This window comes from Chelonoidis abingdonii, chromosome 1, assembly GCF_003597395.2.
Source record: "Chelonoidis abingdonii isolate Lonesome George chromosome 1, CheloAbing_2.0, whole genome shotgun sequence".
Taxonomy (NCBI): domain Eukaryota; kingdom Metazoa; phylum Chordata; order Testudines; family Testudinidae; genus Chelonoidis; species Chelonoidis abingdonii.
The window spans coordinates 135,323,960-135,347,053 of NC_133769.1; the positions used below are offsets into that span (position 1 = coordinate 135,323,960).

At 42.9% G+C, this 23,094-nt stretch overlaps 3 protein-coding genes across 4 annotated transcripts in view; 2 read left to right on the forward strand and 1 right to left on the reverse strand.

Annotated features, from left to right (window-relative positions):
• Positions 1-814: 814 nt before the first annotated feature.
• Positions 815-9,830, reverse strand: PKDREJ (polycystin family receptor for egg jelly). Its single transcript, XM_032777585.2, is given in 1 exon segment — positions 815-9,830. A coding segment is annotated over 1 exon segment (7,971 nt). The 5' UTR covers positions 9,806-9,830; the 3' UTR covers positions 815-1,834.
• Positions 9,831-10,108: 278 nt separating this feature from the next.
• Positions 10,109-23,094, forward strand: part of LOC116823213 (tetratricopeptide repeat protein 38-like) — a 115,993-nt gene continuing 103,007 nt past the window's right edge. Inside the window, exon 1 of the mRNA XM_075070497.1 lies at positions 10,109-10,119. The gene's annotated coding sequence lies outside the window, so the exon portion shown is untranslated. The remainder of the gene's footprint in view (positions 10,120-23,094) is intronic.
• LOC116823220 (tetratricopeptide repeat protein 38-like) overlaps positions 10,142-23,094 on the forward strand; it is a 30,953-nt gene continuing 18,000 nt past the window's right edge. For both annotated transcript variants that reach the window (XM_032777646.2, XM_032777656.2), the window contains exons 1-5: positions 10,142-10,215; positions 15,462-15,539; positions 15,842-15,923; positions 19,307-19,478; positions 20,478-20,651. In XM_032777646.2, coding sequence (XP_032633537.1) covers positions 10,192-10,215; positions 15,462-15,539; positions 15,842-15,923; positions 19,307-19,478; positions 20,478-20,651 — 530 coding nt within the window. In that variant the 5' untranslated portion in view covers positions 10,142-10,191. The remainder of the gene's footprint in view (positions 10,216-15,461; positions 15,540-15,841; positions 15,924-19,306; positions 19,479-20,477; positions 20,652-23,094) is intronic.

A 23,094-nucleotide genomic window follows, 5' to 3' on the forward strand; every position in this document is an offset into this window, starting at 1 on the left:
AGTCACAGTGAGGCTACCAAGAGCCAGCCTAACTGCACTTTTGAATCCAGAGAGTCACAAGGATGATCCTTGGTGTGGATATTTATAAGAATACCCTTGTTTATTTAGTTTGATATTGTCTTTTAAGATGGCTACTGATTTCAGTGCTGCACCACCCATCAGAGACTGCACCTAAACTCACTATTTGCCTAGGCACGTGCTGGAAGGGAGCAGTATGGTACATACTGGCTGTAAATGTTGGACGGGAGGTAGAATTTATGTATTATTAATTTTGTCTTTTCTTATCCCAATCTGTTTTTTCCATTTTCCCCTATCCTGAATTTCCAATACCTAATAAAGCCCCTGTTACTGTTTTATCACTCTGGGAATTGATAGGGGTTTTTTTGGTGCTGTAACATTCCTGTGTATGAGATTGGGTGATGAATATTTTACAAGGGCCAGGCCTTCTATGTTCTCAGCACTAGAAGGAGTTTCCTTTGGTGGAGGTACCAGGCGCCCTGATAGGTGAACACAGAACCCATACCCCTGAGGAGAAAAGAGAGAATGCTATAGTCATGCCTCTAGATTGAGTTACATATATATGCATTTGCTGTAGATGCATCCAGAAGATCTATCAAACTATCCGTTCAAAGGATGACATTTGAAACAGTATTCAATGCCAATTACTAACAGAATTTGGTATGTGTGGCCGTTATATTGGTAAGAAATAGCCACATGTTCTAAGGACGTTTTTAAAGATTGGTTTATTCCTGAATGTTTATGATAAGATACACATTTAAAACATAAACTTGTATAAAATGTGTTCCCACAATACTGTGTGATTGACTCACATCAAAAATACTCTGTGAATATACAATAATGTCAGAAGCTTAATATAGTAAAACCCCACTTTTCTGAACAGAAGGGGGAACCTGGAATTTATTAGATAAACAGGGACTCAGCTAAGGAGAATGTTTCCATGCAAAAGATGAACATACAATGAAAACACATACCGTTAGAATTGAGGGAGAGGGGATCTGTTGTACATCAGTTTTGTACAGCAAACGAGTCACAGGGATAGAAAATACATTTTTTTCTAACAAAGGTCTATACATTTAATAATGCTTGATGTGATAAAACAAGTCCTTTCTTCTTGCCTGTACTCTTTTATCTGACATTCATTACTTAGTAAAACTTAACATATTAACCAATATGCAAACAAAGTAGCAAAATATACCAGAATTCCACTATATGCACAGTCTGAATACACAACAAATTGTATAGGTCAAAGGTATTTACTGATTCTTTTAAGAACCTTATAGTATTGTATTTAAATTGTCTTTATTAGAGAAATGTAGTTTTGAAACAGTTTTTTTGCTTGCCAAAACAAATCATTATAAATTCTCCTATCTTTTCTTTCAATGTAACATTTCTCATCCTTTAGGTTATGATTCATGAAGAAGCCTTACCAGCAGTTTCTAAGCAGGGGTATACATGCCATGAACCTGCTCCCTGTCCATTTCTAGTCTTCCATTATAGTAGATTTGCTCAGCCATTTGCAGCTGGCTTGTTGTCCCAGGCCACTGTTGAACTGAGTCCTGACCTGCTGCCTATGAAATGTTATAGGAACTGATGCCTAATTTAAAATACTATGGAAACTGTCTCAAAGGATTCTGAGGTAAATCTGAGGAGGACCAATAGTGAATGGCTGTATGTTGAGAATTCCCTAATGTCACAAGTTAACTCAGAATATTTATGAGCACTGATTTGGGATATATTAGAGGATAAATTATTATTGTTGTTATTATACTGTTCTTTAAAAATCATTCTTATTGCACATAAAAACCTGCATTACTCATATGACAAGATAAACCATTTTCTTGCCGTTTATTTTTTTGGTCTTTAGCCCTAAGTGTCGGTGGCTATACCTCTGAGCTTGCCCATACAGTATGCTATTGAAAAGATCTGGATCACTTGCTGATGGTGTCCTACAGGTGATAAAATACCATATCCTTCTGATCTTATGAACTAGAAAAGTAATCACCTCTGCTTCATCAGATGGTTCTTCATATACAGGTTGTTTCATATCCTCATAGGCAGACATAATCACAGCTTGAAATAAATTGATCAAGACACAGATCATCACCAGCATAAAGGAAGCTAGGAAAAGACCACCCAGCAACCGGTTGGATGTAAAAGCAGTGTCCTTAAAAGCTGAAACACAATAGGAGAAGACAGTTTGAGCTGAATGAATCATATTATTATAATTCCATTCATGTTGGCCAAACACTAGGTAGCCAAAAGCCATGTATACAAAAAAGTACACTGCCACCACAAGTGCCATAGAACAGATTCCAGGAAGAGCTGCCAGGATGGATCTTTGTGCCAGACGCACATCATAAAAGAATCTGGAATACCTGAGAGTTTTCAAAACTATGAGAAATGCCAAAAAGCCCATAATTATCCTCAAGGTCTGATCTACATGAGAAACTGTATGGAAAGGAATGAAATCATTTGGATTAAGTAAGTAAAACTTTACTATATCAGCCCCCATTTTAAATTTAATGACTTGCAGGAAAACAAAAAAGACAAACACCGACTTTAGACCAAAATTGATTAAGTTGGAAACATTTTTAATATACTTTGTCCTTTCTTGGCGTATGATGTGAATTTCATCCACGATATAAATGAGGAGAAAAGCAAGAACAATTATAAACACAAAAATTTGTGTTCTACTTTGCTGCTGGAAAATTGGGAGTGTGAAAGAATGTACTGACAAGCTTGTGTTTATAAGCCCCAAATGAGAAACTTCAAATATGACTGAGATGCTGCAAAATAAATGCACATCTGGGTTAAATGTAGTTAGTTCAATAATCACAGCCCATGTCTCTTCATCAAGCCAATTGCTATTTTGTAAAACATTCAGCCTTTTGGTTGAATTAGGCCACTGTTCTGCAGGGAAGAAGTAAAAAGTGTATCCCCCTGGTCCATATGTGTATAATTCTCCATATGATTAATACACCCACTGATTTCTGTTTGACTGGTACGTAAACCCTACATAGTTGACGATGTCACTAGTAACAGATCTGTTGGCAACCTTTGTCCAGGACCCAGCATAGTGTCCTCTCTCTTCAGGGTCACTGCCATATTTATGAAGACAATGGCTTTTACTGATCACAAATTTATTTACAAAGCTGTGAGGATGGAAACATTTTTTCTCAGTACTTTTCGCTCTTACTTGCCTCATCCTTGGCAAACCTAGGATTTTGGACCAGCTGTCAGAAAGAAAAGTTGGTTGGTGGTTATTGTGGATCAAAGGCAAAAAGACATTATTCACCCACAAGTAAATGTGTTCTAGTTTATCCACGTTGGAGAGCTTGAGAGAGAATCGTTTATGAATAAATTGATTGTAGTAAAAGCTGTTGGTGTTTTCTGTGGAGTAGGCAATGTTTAATACTAGGGTTAAAAAGACAAAGTGACTGACAATGTCTTTGAGGAAGATGAAAACTTTGCTTTTAATTTTCTCTCTTTTCCTCATGATTGTGATTTCATCCTCTTCTAAGGGCTGATACTGCTTAGTGCCTCTGAGTCTGATAATTTCATAGTGCATCTCTCTCATCTCATCTGCATCCATAGTAATTTCATCCAACCTAATCTCAAGGAAATTATCCCTGGTTGACCATGGGATGTTTTCACAGTACTTTGGATAAACTGTACCCAGGGCTGAGAAAAGAATGATTTTTAGGGTTTGAAGAAGCAGCACACTCTCAAAAAATGAAGTTGTTGATGCTAAAAGCCACTCTAATGATGTTTTGTAGCCATAGGACAGACCATATAATACGATGAAAAATGATGACACCCCCGCTACAGCTATGACCAATGTCCAAGAGACATAGACACACCACCAACAAAAAGTTATCTGTGGCCTTTTGCGAAAGAGCATGAAGGGGATGTTTAGTGGTTTTCTTTCTTTCTGAATGCTGTCATCCTTTTCTTCTGCATAATTATTACTGAAATTGGAGTTTGGCGGTTGGGTTTGTTGTGCTTTAGCCTCTGCAGTTGAAGTATCAGCTGCATTCTCCTCCTCTGCTGCAATTGCATTTGCAGCACCCTCAGAGATTGTGCAATTACTCCACATTTTTGGTGTTCTTTGCTTTCTTTTCTTATCAAAATACTGCAAACTATATGAATCATTAGCATTGGAACAGTTCTCTAGAGTATTGCTACTCACAGATTGTGTAGAAGCTTCTGTAAGGTACCATTTTTGCAGGCGTTCCCTCCAGTTCCTAAGGTTTCCAGACATGAAGGGTGAACTTTCCTTTGGGTGATTCTGAGCTGCACCATGTGGAGAAGGCTCCTTCTGTGAATACTTAAACAAGGCAGTTATAATCATTTGCACAGGGATGGTAACCAAAGCACTTTCAATTCCTATTATTATTGATATCAAATATCGTAAGTGTATTGAAACAACTTCTTTATTTTTGTCGGCATTAAAGAACATAATGTTAATAAGCAGGGTACACAACAGTACTGCTAAACAGCAAGATAATCTTTGGAGTCTGTTGAAAGAGCCAGTGACAACCTGAGCAAAAACAGATAACCATATGTGACTATCTACGAGGTCATTGGCAATATTTATTAAAAAATAATCCATTTTGGCCAAAGGTACTCTTGGGTGTGTAACAACAAATGTCCTTTCTAGTAAGTGATCATCCTTATCAAGAGCAAGCCATTTCCTGCAAATAAACAGCCAGAACTCTTTAGTATACATATTTTCAACTTTTACTCTACTTAAGAACCAGTCAGGAGAAGAACCTCCTTTATTGTGCCAGACCCTAAGGGAATAAATGTCTCCTAAATCATTCTTGGTAGTTAGCAGAAAAGTATTAATGCCTCCTCGAATGAATGATGGATAATTCAGGTGCCGTAAGTGATGCACGTTACTGGTGCCATTTTGGCCTATGAGTTGGAGAAAAACATCTGCTGTGGTTCCAGCTCCCAAGCGACTGCCTGTGTATAAAGTGACCAAGTAGCACACTTTATCAAAGGGGTCATTGTCTTGCAGGACTATAACTTTGTCCCTGCTAACTTTATCAGTCCGGTCTTTTCTCAGGGCCCAGAGAGCTAGGAGAAAATAGACTAAAAAAATGAAAAGCACTGTTAAGAGGGTCACCATGTTTTTGTGTATTTTTGCTAAAAGGGATTTTTTCAGATCCACTGCGTTGGGGACCACAAATACTTTAGACGCCAAGAACTTGATATCGAATTTGGAGGAACTGGGGATGGTGCGGCTTGCTGTTCCCTTTGTGCGCTGCTTCACCTTGCAGATGCAATGTACCCTTTGCCAGCTGGTAAGAGGGCCAAGAACGCACGTACCTTCTTTCCACTGACTCTGCACTCCATCTAGGTCTAAGCAGACAGCATTAAAAAGGGATATGCTCACCAATCTGTTGTTTTCGGACCTTACAATAGATTGTGATTGCAAGATAATGGAAATGTTCCATTTATCTGTCCCACTGCCTGGGGCTGTGGCCCTCAGCAGTGACTGTGGGAGACAGATAACATAAGGAGCCTTAATCGCACAATCTATGTTATTTGACTTATTCCCACTTGCAACTGCAGGCTCATTGTGAGAAGCAAAAAAAGAAGCTATAGGAGAGGTGTGGGTGACATTAACACCTAAGTATATAAATAACCTGAAAGAAACTTTTAATTTAGTCAAAATCTGGATAAATATATCCTTGGAGTTTCTGTCCACTTCAAAACTAAATCCTCCAGTTGTTTTTGGGAGGGTTTTATCAGGCCCTATTGTCAATTTAAAAGCTGCAGACTTCTTGTCTCTTCTAGCAATAATCACTTCTGCTACTGCAGGCATGATCCCTATTATGTCACCGTTCACCTTGGTTCCTGTCATTTTGAACCCAGTGACTGTTGTTACAATATCTGACCTATATGCCAACCAAGGGAAGGGGTTCTCTTCAAACTCATAAAATACAGTGGCAATCACAGCATCTACTGGCAATTCTGAATGATCCTCCTGCTTCAGTGTTGGATAAAAGCAATTCTTGCAGTCTTTTTTGGCGGAGAAAGTATTTGTGACATCCCACTTTTCATCTTTCTGTAAATTAATGTTCCAGCTTTTGGCCTCCATTACAGTTTCATTTTCTCCAGGGACTTTGCCTTGTAAGACTATTTCTGCTAAAGTCTCCATGACAGAGAAGGTTTGTTTAACTGCATGCACATTGACATTGCTGAGGTCTAAAAGAGAAGCTTTCAGGACATTGGACAGGCCTGTTAGTATGCCAGTGCTCAGAAGCTCTATTTGTTCAGATCCAAGGCTTTTATCCCTGAATCTTTTTAGTGCTTCACTCACTTCTTTCAGTTTTTGAATGGCAAGCTGTTGTGACGCTCTACTTACTTCAGTGACTTCCTGTGTTAATTCAGAAATACAAGCAACTACTTGATTTACTTCCATTACGTTGGTAGTAGGAATAATCAAAGACTGATTAAGAAGGCTTTCCCTAAATTCAGCCTTAGACACCTGGATAGTTGGTGCAGTTTTAATATCATTTAAAATTGAGGCAACCATATAAACCAAATAGCCTACATTTAAATAATCTCCAATTTGAAGCAAAGATGTCATTGGTGCATTTGATCCACTGGTTAAAGCAAGCAGTTCATTGAGCATAATATCTGGCGGTCTACTTTTGGCTGGATCCTGCACTGTTGTGTGTAAAGCTACTTGGGAAAATGCCCCAAGGGAATCATACACTTGAACATAGATTGTCAAAGTATACTTCTTATATGGTAGACCAATGGGGAGAAAAGATGGAGGAGTTTTAGGCTGATAGCCAAAATACACTATTGTCCCCAATGTATTCTCCTCTAAAGAAGTTATTCTACTGCTTTTCAATAAATCTGAGGCTGCTATTACTTTGTACGTAAGAGGTAAATTTTTATCTGAAAATCCACTACACTGAACTATGAATTTTGTCAGGAATGCAACACCCGTGGTTGGATTGACAGTACACTTTCCAATCCTAGGTGGAGAATTTACATAAAATGAGTACCTGTAGGTTGATGACCTACCACCCCAAGTGGTTATTTTTAGGAGAAGAGTGTATGACTGGTCTGCAATATTCATAAAAGTCAAAGCATGTATAGACAGGTATGCACTAGACTTCCCTGTTGAAGTTTTGGAAGCCCAATCAAATTTTACTTCAGTGAAACTTCCTGAAAAAAGTGACCAGTGATAGACTGGTCGACTAGTCATTCTACAGTTTAGGCATTTTCCAGACAATGTAAATCTATCTGTTGGAATTACAATTTTACCACAATTTTCAATGCATGTAACATTCAGAACAGGTGGAGATCCAGGCCGCACACTTATGGTTTGGTCAGCATAACTCTTTCTGTTATCCTTTTGAATAACCAAACGAAAATAGTACACAGTATTTCCTTGAAGGGTTTCTGGCAAAACAGTCTGAGTAGGAGCAGAAAACTTTATCCATTTCAAATCTACCTGGCTTGGATGACAGGTCCCATTTGTACTCACTGTCATGTTTACATAATCTGATACACGTTTTGTACAGTACCACATAAATGTGAGCCCCTCTAATCGGTCCAATGAATCAGGGTCAGAGGAAGTAGATCCATCCAGAGTCCAATTATCAGAAAAACCCACTGTCCGGAAAGTGCCTCCAGCAATGACTGCCACCAGGTCACTCTTCTCAATCTGAACAAAAACTGTATCTGAGCCTTCCACAACACCCTCAGATGCAGTTATTTTAACAGAGAAATTAAAGAGATACAAGCCATAATCTAAACTAAAGCTAGGAATTTGTAAAATGAGCATATGTCTTCTCCAGATGAGGGGTGGATTTAAAGGTTTTGTCCAGTCTGGAATAGTTGTGACATTCTGAACACCATAGATTTTCCAGATTGTTTCAGTACGTACAAGATCTGTGCAGTTTACTTGCAACTTGGCATACAGGATAAGTTGTAACCCTTTTTTAGTACGTATGATGGGGTAAACAAGATCAGGCTTCTGGATTCTCAAACGCTCTATGAAACAAGGTTTTTTCTGACAAGATACCAGTGACTCCATGACCTTTGAAGCATAAGTGTTGACTGTGACTTTTAAAACAGCAGGTGTAAGTCCACTTCTGGTACAATTCACTTTTGCCACAAATCCTGTGTATAGGGCAGGATTAAAAGGTAAAACAGAGCGACGGACAAAGTGGGCTGCATTTCTGACATGATCATCGTAAGTATAAGTATTGTTCTGGATGAGGTACTCTTTTCTTGACCCAAACAACTGCAGGTTGAAGGTCCACTCACACTGCAGCATCGGATGTTGCACAGGAATAAACCACACAATGTAGATCAAACTCCGCAAAAAAGAAGGACCACTGTTGAAAATGTGGACTTCTATATCTCTCTCCACTAGAGACCTGAACAGGGCGCCTTTCCGGTTCAGATACAAGTGCATGTTGAACTTGTACCATTGCAATTTCACAAACTCAATAGTGAGCAAGAAGGAAAGGCTCTGCTGCTGGAAGAATATATAATGGGTGCTGACGCCGTCATCAAGGACACTGGCATTGTTTGCTTGGGTGGTGTAATAAAGTCCATGGTTGCGGCTAAAAATATAAGTGCCAGTCTTGGTCTTCTGGGCATTAAGGGTGAGGTAGGTGGAAGTTTCATTGTTCACTGTCAGGCCCAGTGTAGCATTGGAGAAACTCAGCTCCCCTGCTAGATCTCCAAACCACTCTCGATCAACATGGAAGTAGATGCTGGCCAGCGCCATTTCACTAGCCTGCCGGGGCATGGAGTCAGCACAGAAGTTGCTCCGCAAAGCATAAGGATTATAGGAGGCTGACCAGCCCTCCGTCCCCTGCATGTCCAGCAGCCTATATGCCAGTGTCCTGGGGCCAAGGGGCTGTAGGCTCCAAGAGAGGCTGAGGTGCTGGTAAGGAAGGCTAAACAACTTAGAGTGGGCACTGAGGACATGCAACAGAGCTGGCTCCACCCTCAGGGTGAGGCTGAGGCTGATCCGAGGCCCCTGCTCCATGCTGACTGAGGCAATGTAGAGACCACGGCGGGTATAGTGCACGGTCAGGCGGTAGCTGTAGTAGGAGGCACAGACCTGGTGCAATTCAGCTCTTGGGTAGGCAGCGGGTGGGAGCAGCTTGTGGTGCTGGTTGCTAGGAATGAGGAGTGCAGCAGGGCTGCCCCCGCGGCTGCTGAAGCGGTAGCGCCAGCGTGAGCTCTTGAGGCGTGCACACCAGCCCAGCTGCACGGGCTGCCATTCGAGGATGGGGGGTTCCGGTGGCCAAAGCAGGAAGAGCCGCACATCCTGCCCAGACACCTCGATACTCAGGTTGCGGTGCAGACACGTAGGCACAGCACACGAGGCCGATGCACACTGTACCGTGATGTGGGTTGAGGCCCAGGGTGGAGCAGGGCCCCCCCCAGCCAGGCCTGGCCCCAGCACTGCCCTGCCTGACCAGCGAGACGTGTCCTGCACCCAGATTGAGTCCCGGTACCAGCGGCAGCGCGGTGGGGGTGGCAGTTGTGTCGCTCCTTCCTGGGCTGGTGACACTGCTCCCGGGGCCCGCGTATAACGCAGCTCGATGGGACCATCCCACAGGCACGAGGCCCAGACCTCATTGTCCTGGCGCCGATACACACGCCCGTGCGGGTCCGAGCAGGTGACCAGCAGTGGCGGGAGCTGGAAGCGCGGGGGGGCCGCAGCAGCCCGGCCCGGGGAACCGCAGCAGCCGAGGAGCGACAGGAGGAGGCTGCGGAGGAGCAGCGGGGACATGGTGGTGGTGGCGGGGCCAAGGGGAGATCCTTGGCCCGGGAACGGACATCTCCCAACGGTCTCCAACTGCCACCGTGCAGCCGCTGCGCAGCCTGGAATCCCTCGCGCCCCGGCACTGCCGGGATCCCCCCGGTGCCGGCCTGTCCCCGCCCCCCGCCTTTTATGTGGCGCCCAAATTCCTCCCTTCCCCGATCTGGGGCGCCGGGCCGGGCCGAGCTCTCCCACAGCCGGCTGGCGGCGCTGCGCTCTGGCCCCAGGGGCCGCTATCCGCTCAGCCGAGACGGCGTCGCCCGTGCCCGGCCCCGCCCGGGGAGGTGTCTCCCTGCGGGGGGCGAGCCCGGCCCCGCCCCGCCCCGCAGCACAAGGGCAGAGAAGGGGCCGGGAACATGGTGCCGCTGAGAGACTGCAAGGTGAGGGGGAGCAGCCGCCGCCGCCGCCGCTGCCCTGGGGCCCGCGCGCTGCGATGGGCTGGCGGGTGGGGGGTGTTTCTCCTCCCAGGGGCAGTTCGTGGGGCAGGTTCGTGGTCCCCTTCCCCACAACAACCTACCCCCGGCCGCACCCGCACTAACATGGAGCTGGACGGGACCTGGAGCGGCGGCTCAGTCTGGTTCCAGTCGCGGGCAGTGCCCAGTAAACCTCGAGCCTCCCGACAGGCGATTGTCCCGCCTGATCTTACAGACCATGAATCCGAGCGGCCGTTTGCTTTCCGCAGACACAGGGGTTTTGTGGTGGTGACTTTCCCCTAGGAGTCAGGCTCCTGGGTCCCAGCCTGCCTTCTGCAAGCACTTCACCTCTCCGTGCCTCAGGCTCCCTGGCTTAAAGTGGAGGATAACATACAGTACATCTGTCTCACAGGGCTGCTAGACACACCAGGGGGTGAAGTCGTATCTTTCAGTGGACTGACTTCTGGTGGTGTCCAGCTACATCAGGGGTGGACAAACTACAGCCCGCCAGTCGGATCTGGCCTGTGAGCTCCTGCTGGGGAGTGTGGCCTGGGACTTGCCCCGCTCTGGTGCTCCAGCTGGGCTGCAGGGTTTGGGGCTGCTCCACACAGGCCCCACAAACCGTGGCATGGCCCCACTCTGGCTCCTGTGTTCTCCAGTGCCCCCATCTGGTGCTTCAATGGGAGCTGCAGGGATGGTGCCTGTAGATGGGGCAGCGTGCAGAGTCACTTGGCCGCGCTTTCATGTAGGAGCCAGAAAAGGGACATGCCGCTGCTTCTGGGGGCCGCTTGAGGTAAGCACTGCTTGGAGCCTGCACCCCTGAGCCTCTTCCCATGCCCCAACCCCCTGCCCCAGCCCTAATCCCCCTGCCACCCTCTGAACCCCTCGGCCCTAGCCCAGAGCACCTTCCTGCACCCCAAACTCCTCATCCCCAGCCCCACCCCAGAGCCTGCACCTCCAGCCAGAGCTCTCACCCCCACCCCAATTTTGTGAGCATTCATAGCGCGCCATACAATTTCTGTTCCCAGATGTGGTCCTCGGTCCAAAAAATTTGCCCACCCCTGAGCTACATAGAGCTCTTCTTCAGCTCTCTGTAGCTCAAAAGCTTGCATGTTTCACCAGTAGAAGTTGGTCCAATAAAAGATATTACCTCAGTCACCTTGTCTGGCTAATATTCTGGGGCCAACATGGCTACAACAGTGCAAAGAATCACAGGGATGCTCTCTATTGCTACCTGTGTGTGTGAAATGTTTTGAGATATTTGGGTGAAAAATTTTATTTGTGTCCTGTCCAGCTGGGGTGGGGGTGGAGGGAAATGTGAATGATCAAGCACCATATCTAAAATGGGAAATAGAGGAGAGTGAAACAGGCTGAAGTTTTCAGCATATAGTGGAAAGCTGGAAAGGGAGAGGAGGCTCAGACCCCCTTTCCCTGTTTGAGCTATTGCTCCATACAAAGTTTATAGCTGGCAGTACAACTTATAGCAGTTCTACTAGTCTCTGCTTCTCCCCATAAGCACTGTCCACACCATCCTGCTTTCTAAAAAGCTTCCTGCCATTGCTAACTCAGAAACAGCTCTCCCAGTGTTAACAATGATGGAAGCACTAGTGCAGACAAAGCCCAGAGAGATCTACATAACAGGATAGATGTAATGCTGTCTGCCAAGGGTACCTCTTCTACTCCAGTATTCCAATGCTTGGTACCGCCTGTGCAGTTAGGGTGACCAGATGTCCCGATTTTTGGGTCTTTTTTTTTATATACGCTCTTATTACCTCCCATCCCCTGTCCCCATTTTTCAAATTTGCTGTCTGGTCACCCTATGTGGAGTTAGCATTAGAAGCACTGGAATATTTTTCAGAAACAAGGCTAGTGCAGGCAGAGTCTTACTATCAATATGTATACAGAGTTATACAGCCTACTTACCTCTTTTCCTTTCTTTGTTGCTGGTGTTTTTTTTGCCATATTTCTGTAAATAGTACAAATACTAAACAAAAGCTGTAAATTTGGATTCCAGTATAGTTTTTGTAGACCTGTAATTTGAATGCTCAATTTACTTAAATTACTTGCATGTGATCTTTAATCCAATCACACTGAGGAAACCTTTGACATTGTTAATTAAAATACATGTCCCTGCCAATTGCTTCAAATTTCCACACTTGAGTTCATGGTTAGAATCAGAAAATATTTTAGACTGTAAAATGAGGCTAGGTAAAAAAACTGCAAAATATATAAGGAATATTCTTCCATTAGCAGGAAAATCTATTAAATGGCTCCATCTGTATTTTCTGTAATTTCTGTGTAATGGAAGAAAAACTGAGTTTGACTGTAGTTATTATTTATGTTGCTCAGGGGTTGGCAACTTTTCAGAAATGCTGTGCCGGGTCTTAATTTATTCACTCTAATTTAAGGTTTTGCGTGCCAGTAATACATTTTAACCTTTTTAGAAGGTTTCTTTCTTTAAGTCTATAATATATAACTAAACTATTGTTGTATGTAAAGTAAATAAGGTTTCAAAATGTTTAAGAAGCTTCATTTAAAATTAAATTAAAATGCAGAGCCCCCCCCGGACCGGTGGCCAGGACCCAGGCAGAGTGAGTGCCACTGAAAATCAGCTCATGTGCCGACTTCGGCACCCGTGCCATAGGTTGCCTACCCCTGGTGTAGCTCTTAAGTGTGCCTAGCATTATGCAGTGGTTAATATGTGCTAACATGAATCTCTGCCCATAGAAGCTTGTAGTCTTAATAGTGATACCAGTATTGAGTATAGAAAGAGAGAGTGGGAAGTGGTCTGTGTATTTAGAGAGCTTTTTGGATATAAAGTTTAAAAATATTGTTTAGGTGGCAAAGTCAAGCACTTGAAAGTTAGGAAATGAGATTTAAGGTTTCCCATCCAACCTTCATTCCACCTCTTTGTGCATCCATCCTGTGTAAAAGAAATATTATGTAATTAAAGACTGTATGTATATGCACAGGGGAGCAGAATTAAGGTTGCATGGGCAATATGATGGCAAATTAGGAGTTATCGTTAGATTTCTCATTTGACTATTGGGATTGTTTTAGGAATAGCCCTGAGGACATTCATGAGCAGTTCACCACAGCCAACCACCCTATTGTGTAAAACATACATCACCTCATCCATCCAGCTAATAAAAGGTCTTATTTTAATCTTTCTGCTTATATATCACCCTGGTGGATCTGAAACCTCTGTTATCACAATGAGATGTTTGCCATGGAGTTTATAGAATGAGGCTGTTATATAATCTGTGTGTAAAATTGTGAACAGCATAATTCTTTCAGTGTTTATTGTTATATTTTAGCCTTATCAAATATCCATACTAGTCCTATAAATTAATCCTTAGGTCAAATATTTTGCTGGCATAACACAGTTGATTTCCATGGATTTATGCCAGCAGATAATTTGGGCTCCCAGTGTCACTGGTGGTATTGGTTTGATAGGAAGCAAAGCAAGGATTTATTTTGCCACGTAACCATTTTGAAGGGGGTATATCTGAAGAGATGGGACTAGTATACAATTGAAGGTTAAAGAGAGACTGATCCTAAAATTACAAAACCCATAGCATATCTGGATCTTCCATATTATTGTGCAATTTGCCTTGTCTTTCTTCCACCACTACCATTCCATCCTTTCTATCCCCATTAAGAGGATTCCTCAAATATAATTTCAGTTGAATGAAAGCCTCACATAGCTTCTCAGATTGTCTTGTAAACTTTTTTAAGTAGATGTAACGAAATTGCCGATAACCTTCTTTCAATTCTTATACCTCAGCTTACATGGTAGGATAATGAGTCTTGTGGATAAGGGAGAAGCGGTGGATGTGGGAGAAGTGGTGGATGTGGTATACCTAGACTTTAGTAAGGCATTTGATACGGTCTCGCATGATATTCTTATCGATAAACTAGGCAAATATAATTTAGATGGGGCTACTATAAGGTGGGTGCATAACTGGCTGGATAACCGTACTCAGAGAGTGGTTATTAATGGCTCCCAATCCTGCTGGAAAGGTATAACAAGTGGGGTTCCGCAGGGGTCTGTTTTGGGACCGGCTCTGTTCAATATCTTCATCAACGACTTAGATGTTGGCATAGAAAGTACGCTTATTAAGTTTGCGGACGATACCAAACTGGGAGGGATTGCAACTGCTTTGGAGGACAGGGTCAAAATTCAAAATGATCTGGACAAATTGGAGAAATGGTCTGAGGTAAACCGGATGAAGTTCAATAAAGACAAATGCAAAGTGCTCCACTTAGGAAGGAAGAATTAGTTTCACACATACATAGGAAGGAGTATGGCAGAAAGCGATCTAGGGGTCATAGTGGACCAGAAGCTAAATATGAGTCAACAGTGTGATACTGTTGCAAAAAAAGCAAACATGATTCTGGGATGCATTAACAAGTGTGTTGTAAACAAGACATAAGAAGTCATTCTTCTGCTCTACTCTGCGCTGGTTAGGCCTCAACTGGAGTATTGTGTCCAGTTCTGGGCACCGCATTTCAAGAAAGATGTGGAGAAATTGGAGAGGGTCCAGAGAAGAGCAACAAGAATGATTAAAGGTCTTGAGAACATGACCTATGAAGGAAGGCTGAAAGAATTTGGTTTATTTAGTTTGGAAAAGAGAAGACTGAGAGGGGACATGATAGCAGTTTTCAGGTATCTAAAAGGGTGTCATCAGGAGGAGGGAGAAAACTTGTTCACCTTAGCCTCTAATGATAGAACAAGAAGCAATGGGCTTAAACTGCAGCAAGGGAGATTTAGGTTGGACATTAGGAAAAAGTTCCTAACTGTCAGGGTAGTTAAACACTGGAATAAATTGCCTAGGGAGGTTGTGGAATCTCCATCTCTGGAGATATTTAAGAGTAGGTTAGATAAATGTCTATCCGGGATGGTCTAGACAGTATTTGGTCCTGCCATGAGGGCAGGGGACTGGACTTGATGACCTCTTGAGGTCCCTTCCAGTCCAAGAACCTATGAATCTATGATATCTGGAAAATCTGTATTCAGTAAACCGTCTCACATCTTGTTTAGAGAGATAAGGTGGGTGAGGTGACATGTTTTATTGTACTATCTTCTGTTGGTGAGAGAGACAAGCTTTTGAACTACACAGAGCTCTTCTTCAGTCTGGAAAAGGTGCTAATATCCTGGGACCAACACCTCTATGACAGCACTGCATACTCATATCTTGTTTTTTATATAGGCTTGGCAGGATACTGGACTTGTCCTATCCACTACTAGTAATGAGGCCTGCAAAATGTTTGATGCTACACTGACTCAGGTATGGAAGAGTTTTGATAAAACATGCATTGAAGGGACTGACAAGCATAAAATAGACTTTGTGGCAGTTGATTTTTGAATTATTTACCCTTTTTATTAATTAAGTGGAGAGAGTCAAGTTAAACAATGTATTTTTAAGAAACAGATTCCTTCATTTATTGATGACATTTTAGATAATTATATCTGAAAAAATTTAGTCTCACTGTTCCCATTTATCTTGCTACTTTTGAGTTCACTCAGTTGGGACAATGAAATCAAACTTAATTTATCCTAATTTCTAGTCAATTTCACTCTTTATTATAGTATGTCACATGGACCAATGATAAGAGTCTAGGAGGCATTGAAGGATCTCTCTCCAAGTTACTAGCAGCAGATCCAACTTTTAGTAAGTATACCTTTTTAATGGTTATCACTGAGGCTGAACATACAGTACAGTAATTTTATATGGTTAACTTATTTCATATTACTCGTAGTGGAATTCTGTGCCAAAAATGCAAAATTCTACATATTTTATTTGTTAAAATAATGCAGTATAATCATGCCAGTTTCACTTATTTTGGTAATTTATTTAAACTACCATACTGAAAAAAATCACTGTTCAGCATTTCTTAAACACATGAAAGTTAAGTTACAAATACTTGGTAACCGGTACCCTGCATTCCAGTTATAATCCTGGATTTTCATTTAAGTTACATTACTTTTAATTTGGTGTTTGGTGTTCTGTAAAGTAGAAAGTCACTTTAAACTGCTCAGACTTTCACACATGAAAGTCATACAGTTTTGCTAACCATTATCCTGCATTTTTTTTTAAGGGATAAATAAAATAGATCCTGATTTGTAATCTAACCCCATTGTGCCTCTCTGGCACAGGAGAAAAACAAGAAAGCACACAGCTCTTCCTAGTTGAGGATTCCGTTACTGTCATTTACAGTAAGGCTCCTTTACAGTACTCTGGCAAGGTGAAGGAGCCTTAATGACTAAGAATGGAAACAATTAACTAACAATGGGAATATTAGCACCCTGCCTGCTTAGTTGTTACCTTTCTGCTCTCCCTCAGGGACAGAGCCTGCTTCACACAGCCCTAGGGCTCCAGACTTAGGATGCAGCAATAAAGAAGAGAGGGACAGAGTGAGTCTCTCTCACTCCTTCCCATGCAGGCATGTGCCCAGCCGCACCCGCTTAATGTCTCTCCGCAGCAGATGCAACCAGGCTGCCATGGAAGGGGCATGTGCTTCCCCACAGATTTCTTGGCTTCCCCATTTTTCTGCATGGGAGCCAAGAAATCAGTGTGGAAGGTATGAATATGGTACAGAATTCCCCCAGGAGTATCACATGCAAAAGCATAAGGGCTGGGTCCTGAAAATATACTGTTTTTTTTATTTATGTTCTACAAGATAGCCCTTTTTCTTCCCTTTAGGACAATCTCTTTTAAAAGGCAAACATGAGAAATGGGCTGAAAAAATATACTTCAAATGAACTATGAAATGTAATTCCTAAAATGAATAGTAAATTGGTGGTACATGCTTGGATTTGGATCTCGATCTTATTGAGGATGGTGATATGCTTTGGGACTGGAGGAGGCAATGCTTGCTATGCAGTCTCCTGCTGGCTGATGAGAATGATAGGATTAATGAAAGAAAGTGACCACTTGACAGGGAAAAAATGAATGGCGGGGAAAATGGTGAACCTCAAATTGATGTAGTAGTGTTTGCCTGCTAGTTCCTAATTGTCCCTGATTATGTGTTTACTTTTATTATGTTAAATACACATAGTATGTGATGTAGTGCTAGCAATAAACTATATTGATTAAATAAAAAGCTTTATTTATAAGCATGTATTAGAAAAGTACAGTATTCGCCCATTGCCAAGCAGGCCGGTTGCCATTACCACATCAGTAACAGAACCTTGCAGAAAAAATAAAAATATAAAAGGGCATGAAAACGTACAAAAAGGGAAACCATATACGCGACTGAAACTCTCTACCATTGCGTGTCCTCTACCCCCCACCCCTGTTGCGCATCCTCTTTTCCTTGTTTGCCGTGCCCTTTGTGCTGGGGGTGGAGAATGCTGCGTGGGTAAATATAGAGAGCTGCAGGGAGCAAGTTTGCATGAGCCAACCAGCCATGGAGTTTTTCAAGCTCTTTTTGGACTGCATCACAGGGTACCATGCATGGGACTCATGCCATGGTGCAGGTAATGCAGCAGGACCCAATATTCTTGCAGCCATTAGCGATATAAATTGTTCAGACAATTCTTTCTGCTGAGCTCTGTCCTCCTCTCTTAGCTGCTGTTCCTATTCCAGGGACTGTGAAGCAAGTGCTTGGTCTCATGCTGAAACCCTGTCCTCAAGATATGCAACAAGCTTGAGCCTTTCCTCTTGCCGCTCACCATACTTTTCCTCTAGCTGTAAGTCCCCCTGTCTTTGTTACTGGACCTGCTTGTTGTCCCTGTTTAGAACTTCAACCATAAGTTTGTCACAGAAATGCTTCCACTTGGAATGGTCCATGAAGGTACGTTGGCCCAGGCTTCTGCCACACTGTGGGCAAGCTGTGGAGGTACTGCAGTCAATGGAAGTCAAGGGGCCTGGCACAGGACAAGACACAGAGGGTTATTGTCTCACATAGCTCAGTGCAGGCTTCTATCTCTTCTGTGGCTCCTGCAGGCTCCACAGTGGACTGTTCCTCAGAGGTGCATCAAACAAGTCATCCAAATATGGCCCCAGGATGTGCTGCTGGTGTTCTGCCCAAAATCCTCCTCTGGGAACAGTTTCAGCAACACAGTCACTTTGCTGACCTCACTCGGCGCTTGCTGCTGGCTCCCATCAGTCATCATGCTGGATTCTGGGGTCAGCCGGGTGCCATCCCAGCTGACCACTTCATCATGCACCACCGCTGGCTCTGTGCTCAGCACAGTGCCCAGCACCCGGTCAAACTCCTCATAAAACAGGCATGTTGCCCGAGGTGTGATCCCTGGTTTTCCTGTACTCAGTCTTGAGCCGCTTAATCTGCTCCCTGCACTGGTCACTGGTTTGGTAAATTTGCAACACTGCCAGCTTCTTCTCTATTTGCTGGTATGTATGGTCATTCCTTGTACTCTTACTAAAGTCCACTGCTTTGCTGGCCTCGCGCCACGGATTTACTAGAATCTGGCTGCGCTTCTGTGACCATGAAGCATCATGCTTTGCAAAAGGCTTCTCCTGGTCAGCAAATACAGAAGGCTCTTTGATGGTGTGTTTGCAGCGTGGTGTTCAGAAGACAGTGGAAGTATTAAAGGTTGACACCGAGCTGCTGCACTAAACTTAGAAGAGTTACTTCCATTTCCCTGCAGTTGATTGGAGATTCTTGGGATAGAAGAGACAAAGGAAGTTGGCCAAAAGGATTGTGGGATACTTTTGGTGGACTCTCAGGACCCGAGTCCAGAGGCTGCATTTACATCACAAAGCAAGAGTTGGAACCCTGACTCTTGGCTTGACTTGGGGCAGGGCCTTCACCCCTGCAGGCTCCTAGGATCCTAAGTGCAAACCTGAGTCTGAGAGATTTGTGTGCAGATGGAAGGGGGATTGGGCTCAAGCCTGAGTCTGGGCTTACATTGCCATGTGGATGTACCTTAAGGTGCCTGGGCTTTCCATTGGGATCCTAACCAGTCTCTAGCACTACTGCCTCTGGCTCTCATTTAAACTTCTCTCTATAGTTTATCCTAGAGCTTCTGCACCTGTTAAATTACTTGCAATTCTTAGTGTCTAATGTTTATCGATGCTGCTTTCTTCAGCAATGGGACACGTGATTGCTAATGGCTTGGTTCTGATTGGCACTGGAACTTCAGTGAGGTTAGACAAAAAGCTGGACAGTGCGATGAAAAAGATGGTGGCACTTTCAGAATCGCAGCCCCTGACTGAGAGAGAGAAGCTACATGTTTCTGCACTTGACATGTTTGCCAGTGGGTAAGCGGTTGGTTTTTAAGGAAAAAGAGGTGGAGAGGGTTTTATCATTAAAATGTGTATAGTGTGGTTGCATGTGGCCATTTTGTTTTCATTTTTATTGTTGTCTTGGCATCTTTCAGTCCTCTTGAGTGACTGTATGCATCACTGTGCTAAATAACAAGCAATATCATAATACAAATTATTGTTATGGTGCCAGCATTCTAAACTTAATTAGTTTTAAGCATTCTGTATTTTAAAACCTACCATTATTCCAATAATGGACTAACTTTTTAAAACTAAAATCACTCGAGGGTAAATCTTTGGTTATGCTGAAACTTGAGCATAGCATCCCATGGAGCTAGGGCTGCAGCAGTCTTTTCCTATTCTTCTTTTTATAGCCCCGGCCCCCCGCCCCGCAAGCTATTTCCTCTAAAAAAGAGAGATGATACATAGTTGGAAGCACTCCCAGAAAATTAGGACTTTGGGGATTTGAGCATTTACAGAAATATATTGAGCTTGCATATCCTGTCAAAAATATTGCACGCTATTAGTTTTGGTTATTTGCTTTCTGTCAATATGAAAATACTTTTATGCTAATATTTGATAACAAAGGTTAGTAATGAAATCACTAAAGCTCTGACCCCACAAGTTCAGTTTTCATGGCGGGACCCCTGCACCTGTGAGGAACTTCTGTGAGTCTCTCTGCAGGTGTGAGGATCTTCCCATGTGGCTCAAAATTCAAGATCAGGCCAAAAGGTAATTCATACTCTCTTCTGTTACAGTGCATTACTAGTAACAAAGAATGCCATATACATGATTGTGTAGAAAGTACTCTGTGAAGACAGTATAACAATTGTGTATATTATAAATTAAGAAAAATTCCTGCAAGCTAGGAAATTGTCACTTCTTGTTACGTTTTTCACTTACATTTGCTGGAGTAGTAGAAGTTTAAAAATGTTAGACTGAGACAGTTAGGTCTTGCTGACTCTGTCAATGATTAATATTTTTTCTTCTCTCTAGGCGTTTTCCCAAAGCTTGTGATGTGTGGGATCAAATTCTACGGGACCATCCAACTGACATACTAGCACTCAAATTTGCCCAGGCCACTTACCTTTACATGGGACGTCAAACACAGATGCGAGACTCTGTTGCCCGTGTTTATCCTTACTGGACACCTGATATTCCTCTTAGTAGGTATGCAAGAGTGGATCTTCAGGGATCTGTGGATCGCCACCTCTGGTTTGCATAAGTTCAGGATCTTCTGGTCAGCAACGTGTGAGGCTGTTGCAAACTTTTCCTGATTATTCCTGCAATCGCTGCCTGAGGACAGATAAGGGAGTGCCAACTAACCACCCTTGACTTCAAAAATATGCGTATAAGAATGAACTTTTTTTTGCATTCCTATTGACTCACTGGTCAGTTGTTTGTTTTTAACTGAGATTTTGGCTGAATGGGTTGATGATGATGATTAATTTATAGTACTCAAAAATGTCACAAATGATATATGAAGACATGGAGTGAAATTCTGGCCCTAATAACGTCAATGGCAAAACTCCCATTGACTTCTGTTGGGCCAGTTTTGTATCCATGGTCTTTACTCAAAAGAATTTACAGCTAAGTTGCAACACTTTACAAGAAGGAAGCAGAACTGGGAGAGGAAAATGCAGCTGTGGGACCTGGTTTTAATTTGGACTGCCAGACTGTTGTTCTGAAATAAGAATTGGGATTTTCCTAAAAAGACTTGTGCAATGAGGAAGTTTAGTTCAGCCTGCTTGCTGCCTAACTTAATAACTAAGTGTGCATGCTGACCCATCTCTCTCAGGAAGAGGGCTGCTGTGCTGCACCCATCTAAAACTTCTAGTGCTTCATGAAATGTTGCAGGATTATCTGGTTTGGTCTTCTGGAATTAATGCAAGATAATCTAAATATGTTGACATATCAGTTACTTATCAAACATGCTTTAGAACAGGTTTGGGGTTTTTTTTAAACAAAAAATTCAAACTCTTGAAAGGCAAAAAAGGCTACTAACGTTAAACTCATGAAAGGATTTTAACTTTGAATTATAAAAGAAATTTAGAGCTGAGTGCAGAGATAAATTTGTAAGTGGATACACAGGTTGACATATGGAGGTAGATATACAAAGAATCCATAAGCAACCAGCTCTTGCCCTGACACTATAAGCTGTATGAATACAACTTTGTGACCTGCATATTGTATCTCTTCCTCCAAAACAAACTTACTTTGTTGCCTCAGCAATGCAGCAAGAAAGACAAGGTGCTATGGATGTGGTTTAATTAGGCCACAACTTTATTTGCTTTACATATCTGGGAATATATGGGAATAAATTGTTCAGGCCATTGTTAATTGTTTCTGCCTGTTTGGGAGGGTGGCTGTCAGCCTTTTCCCTTCCAAGTCTGTTGCTGAGCCTCTACTACCTTCCCCTCATATGAGGGTTAAGAGGAGTTGGAAAAAAGGGGGTGTTGTCTCCCTTCTGTTGCAGACCTTAGGAGCCCCAAGTACCCCTTACCCAGCTTCCTGAGCTATGCCTTCCCTTAGGTCTACTTCCAACTCCGGTTCATCAGGTTCATCCCTCTGTAACGAGTACCTGCACTGGACTCCTGCCACATCTGCTACCTACTATATTTGACATTTGACTCCTTACCTGTCCCACCGGCTCTTTGACCTGCTGTGAGGAAGGAGAAAAACCCCCACCATGCCTCAGCCAATCTGGCAGTGAGGGTATAATTCTTTCCCAGCCCCAAAAGAGAAAAAGCGACAAGTGCAATGTCTACAGCAAATCGTACAAAATCTGGTCCTACTCTGATCCCATAGATGGGAGGGTGAGTGCTGCTGGTCAGTGACTGAGGAGAGAGATCCTTCTGGAATGCACAGGGTATAGATACCTTCCCCTTTTCTGGGGGGTTTGTGCACTCTGCTCCCCCAAATCTGGCCAGTTCCTGTTCCTCCATTTGCTCCAGTCGTGTAAGTCTGTTCCTGTTTCCCCTTCCTCATAACCCAAATACAGTAGGGACCTTAAAGGAGCCCTGTCCTCTTCTTTCTGCACAAAGACCCACTGCATTTAGTTGCAGTGAGTACCCTCCAGAAAGTGGACAAAGAGCTGAGAAAACTTTGACAGTACTTGATGTATCTAGCATGAGAACCCAACAATGTCATGTGGATAACACACAGCATGGTAGGCAGAGTAAGGGTTCTCTGAAGAACAGCGATTTCTGACTTGTTGAGATGTCCAATGTTTGTTTTTCATAAACAATTTCAAGCTTTTGCTCTGACTAACTACAGTATTCTGATATGAGTGTAAGTAATTAATAAAATGCATCTTAATGATTCCTTTTTGTCTGGGAATAAGCACTGGTATCTATTTTATTATACTTTGCAGAGCTTCAGTAGAACAATGGGAAAGAAAACTGCTACGTTACCCAGACATAAAGTACCCTTTTTTCCTCTCTGTAAAGTCTTTTTCACTTCAAAATATATTAAATTGGGAAAACGATACAATATCCGCAGCATTATACTTTGGAATTATATGCACTGGATATTGTAAACATACTGTACTTGATTTCTTGAAAATACTCTGCATCTCACAAAGTTCTGTGTGATTTTTTTTTTATTTTTTTTT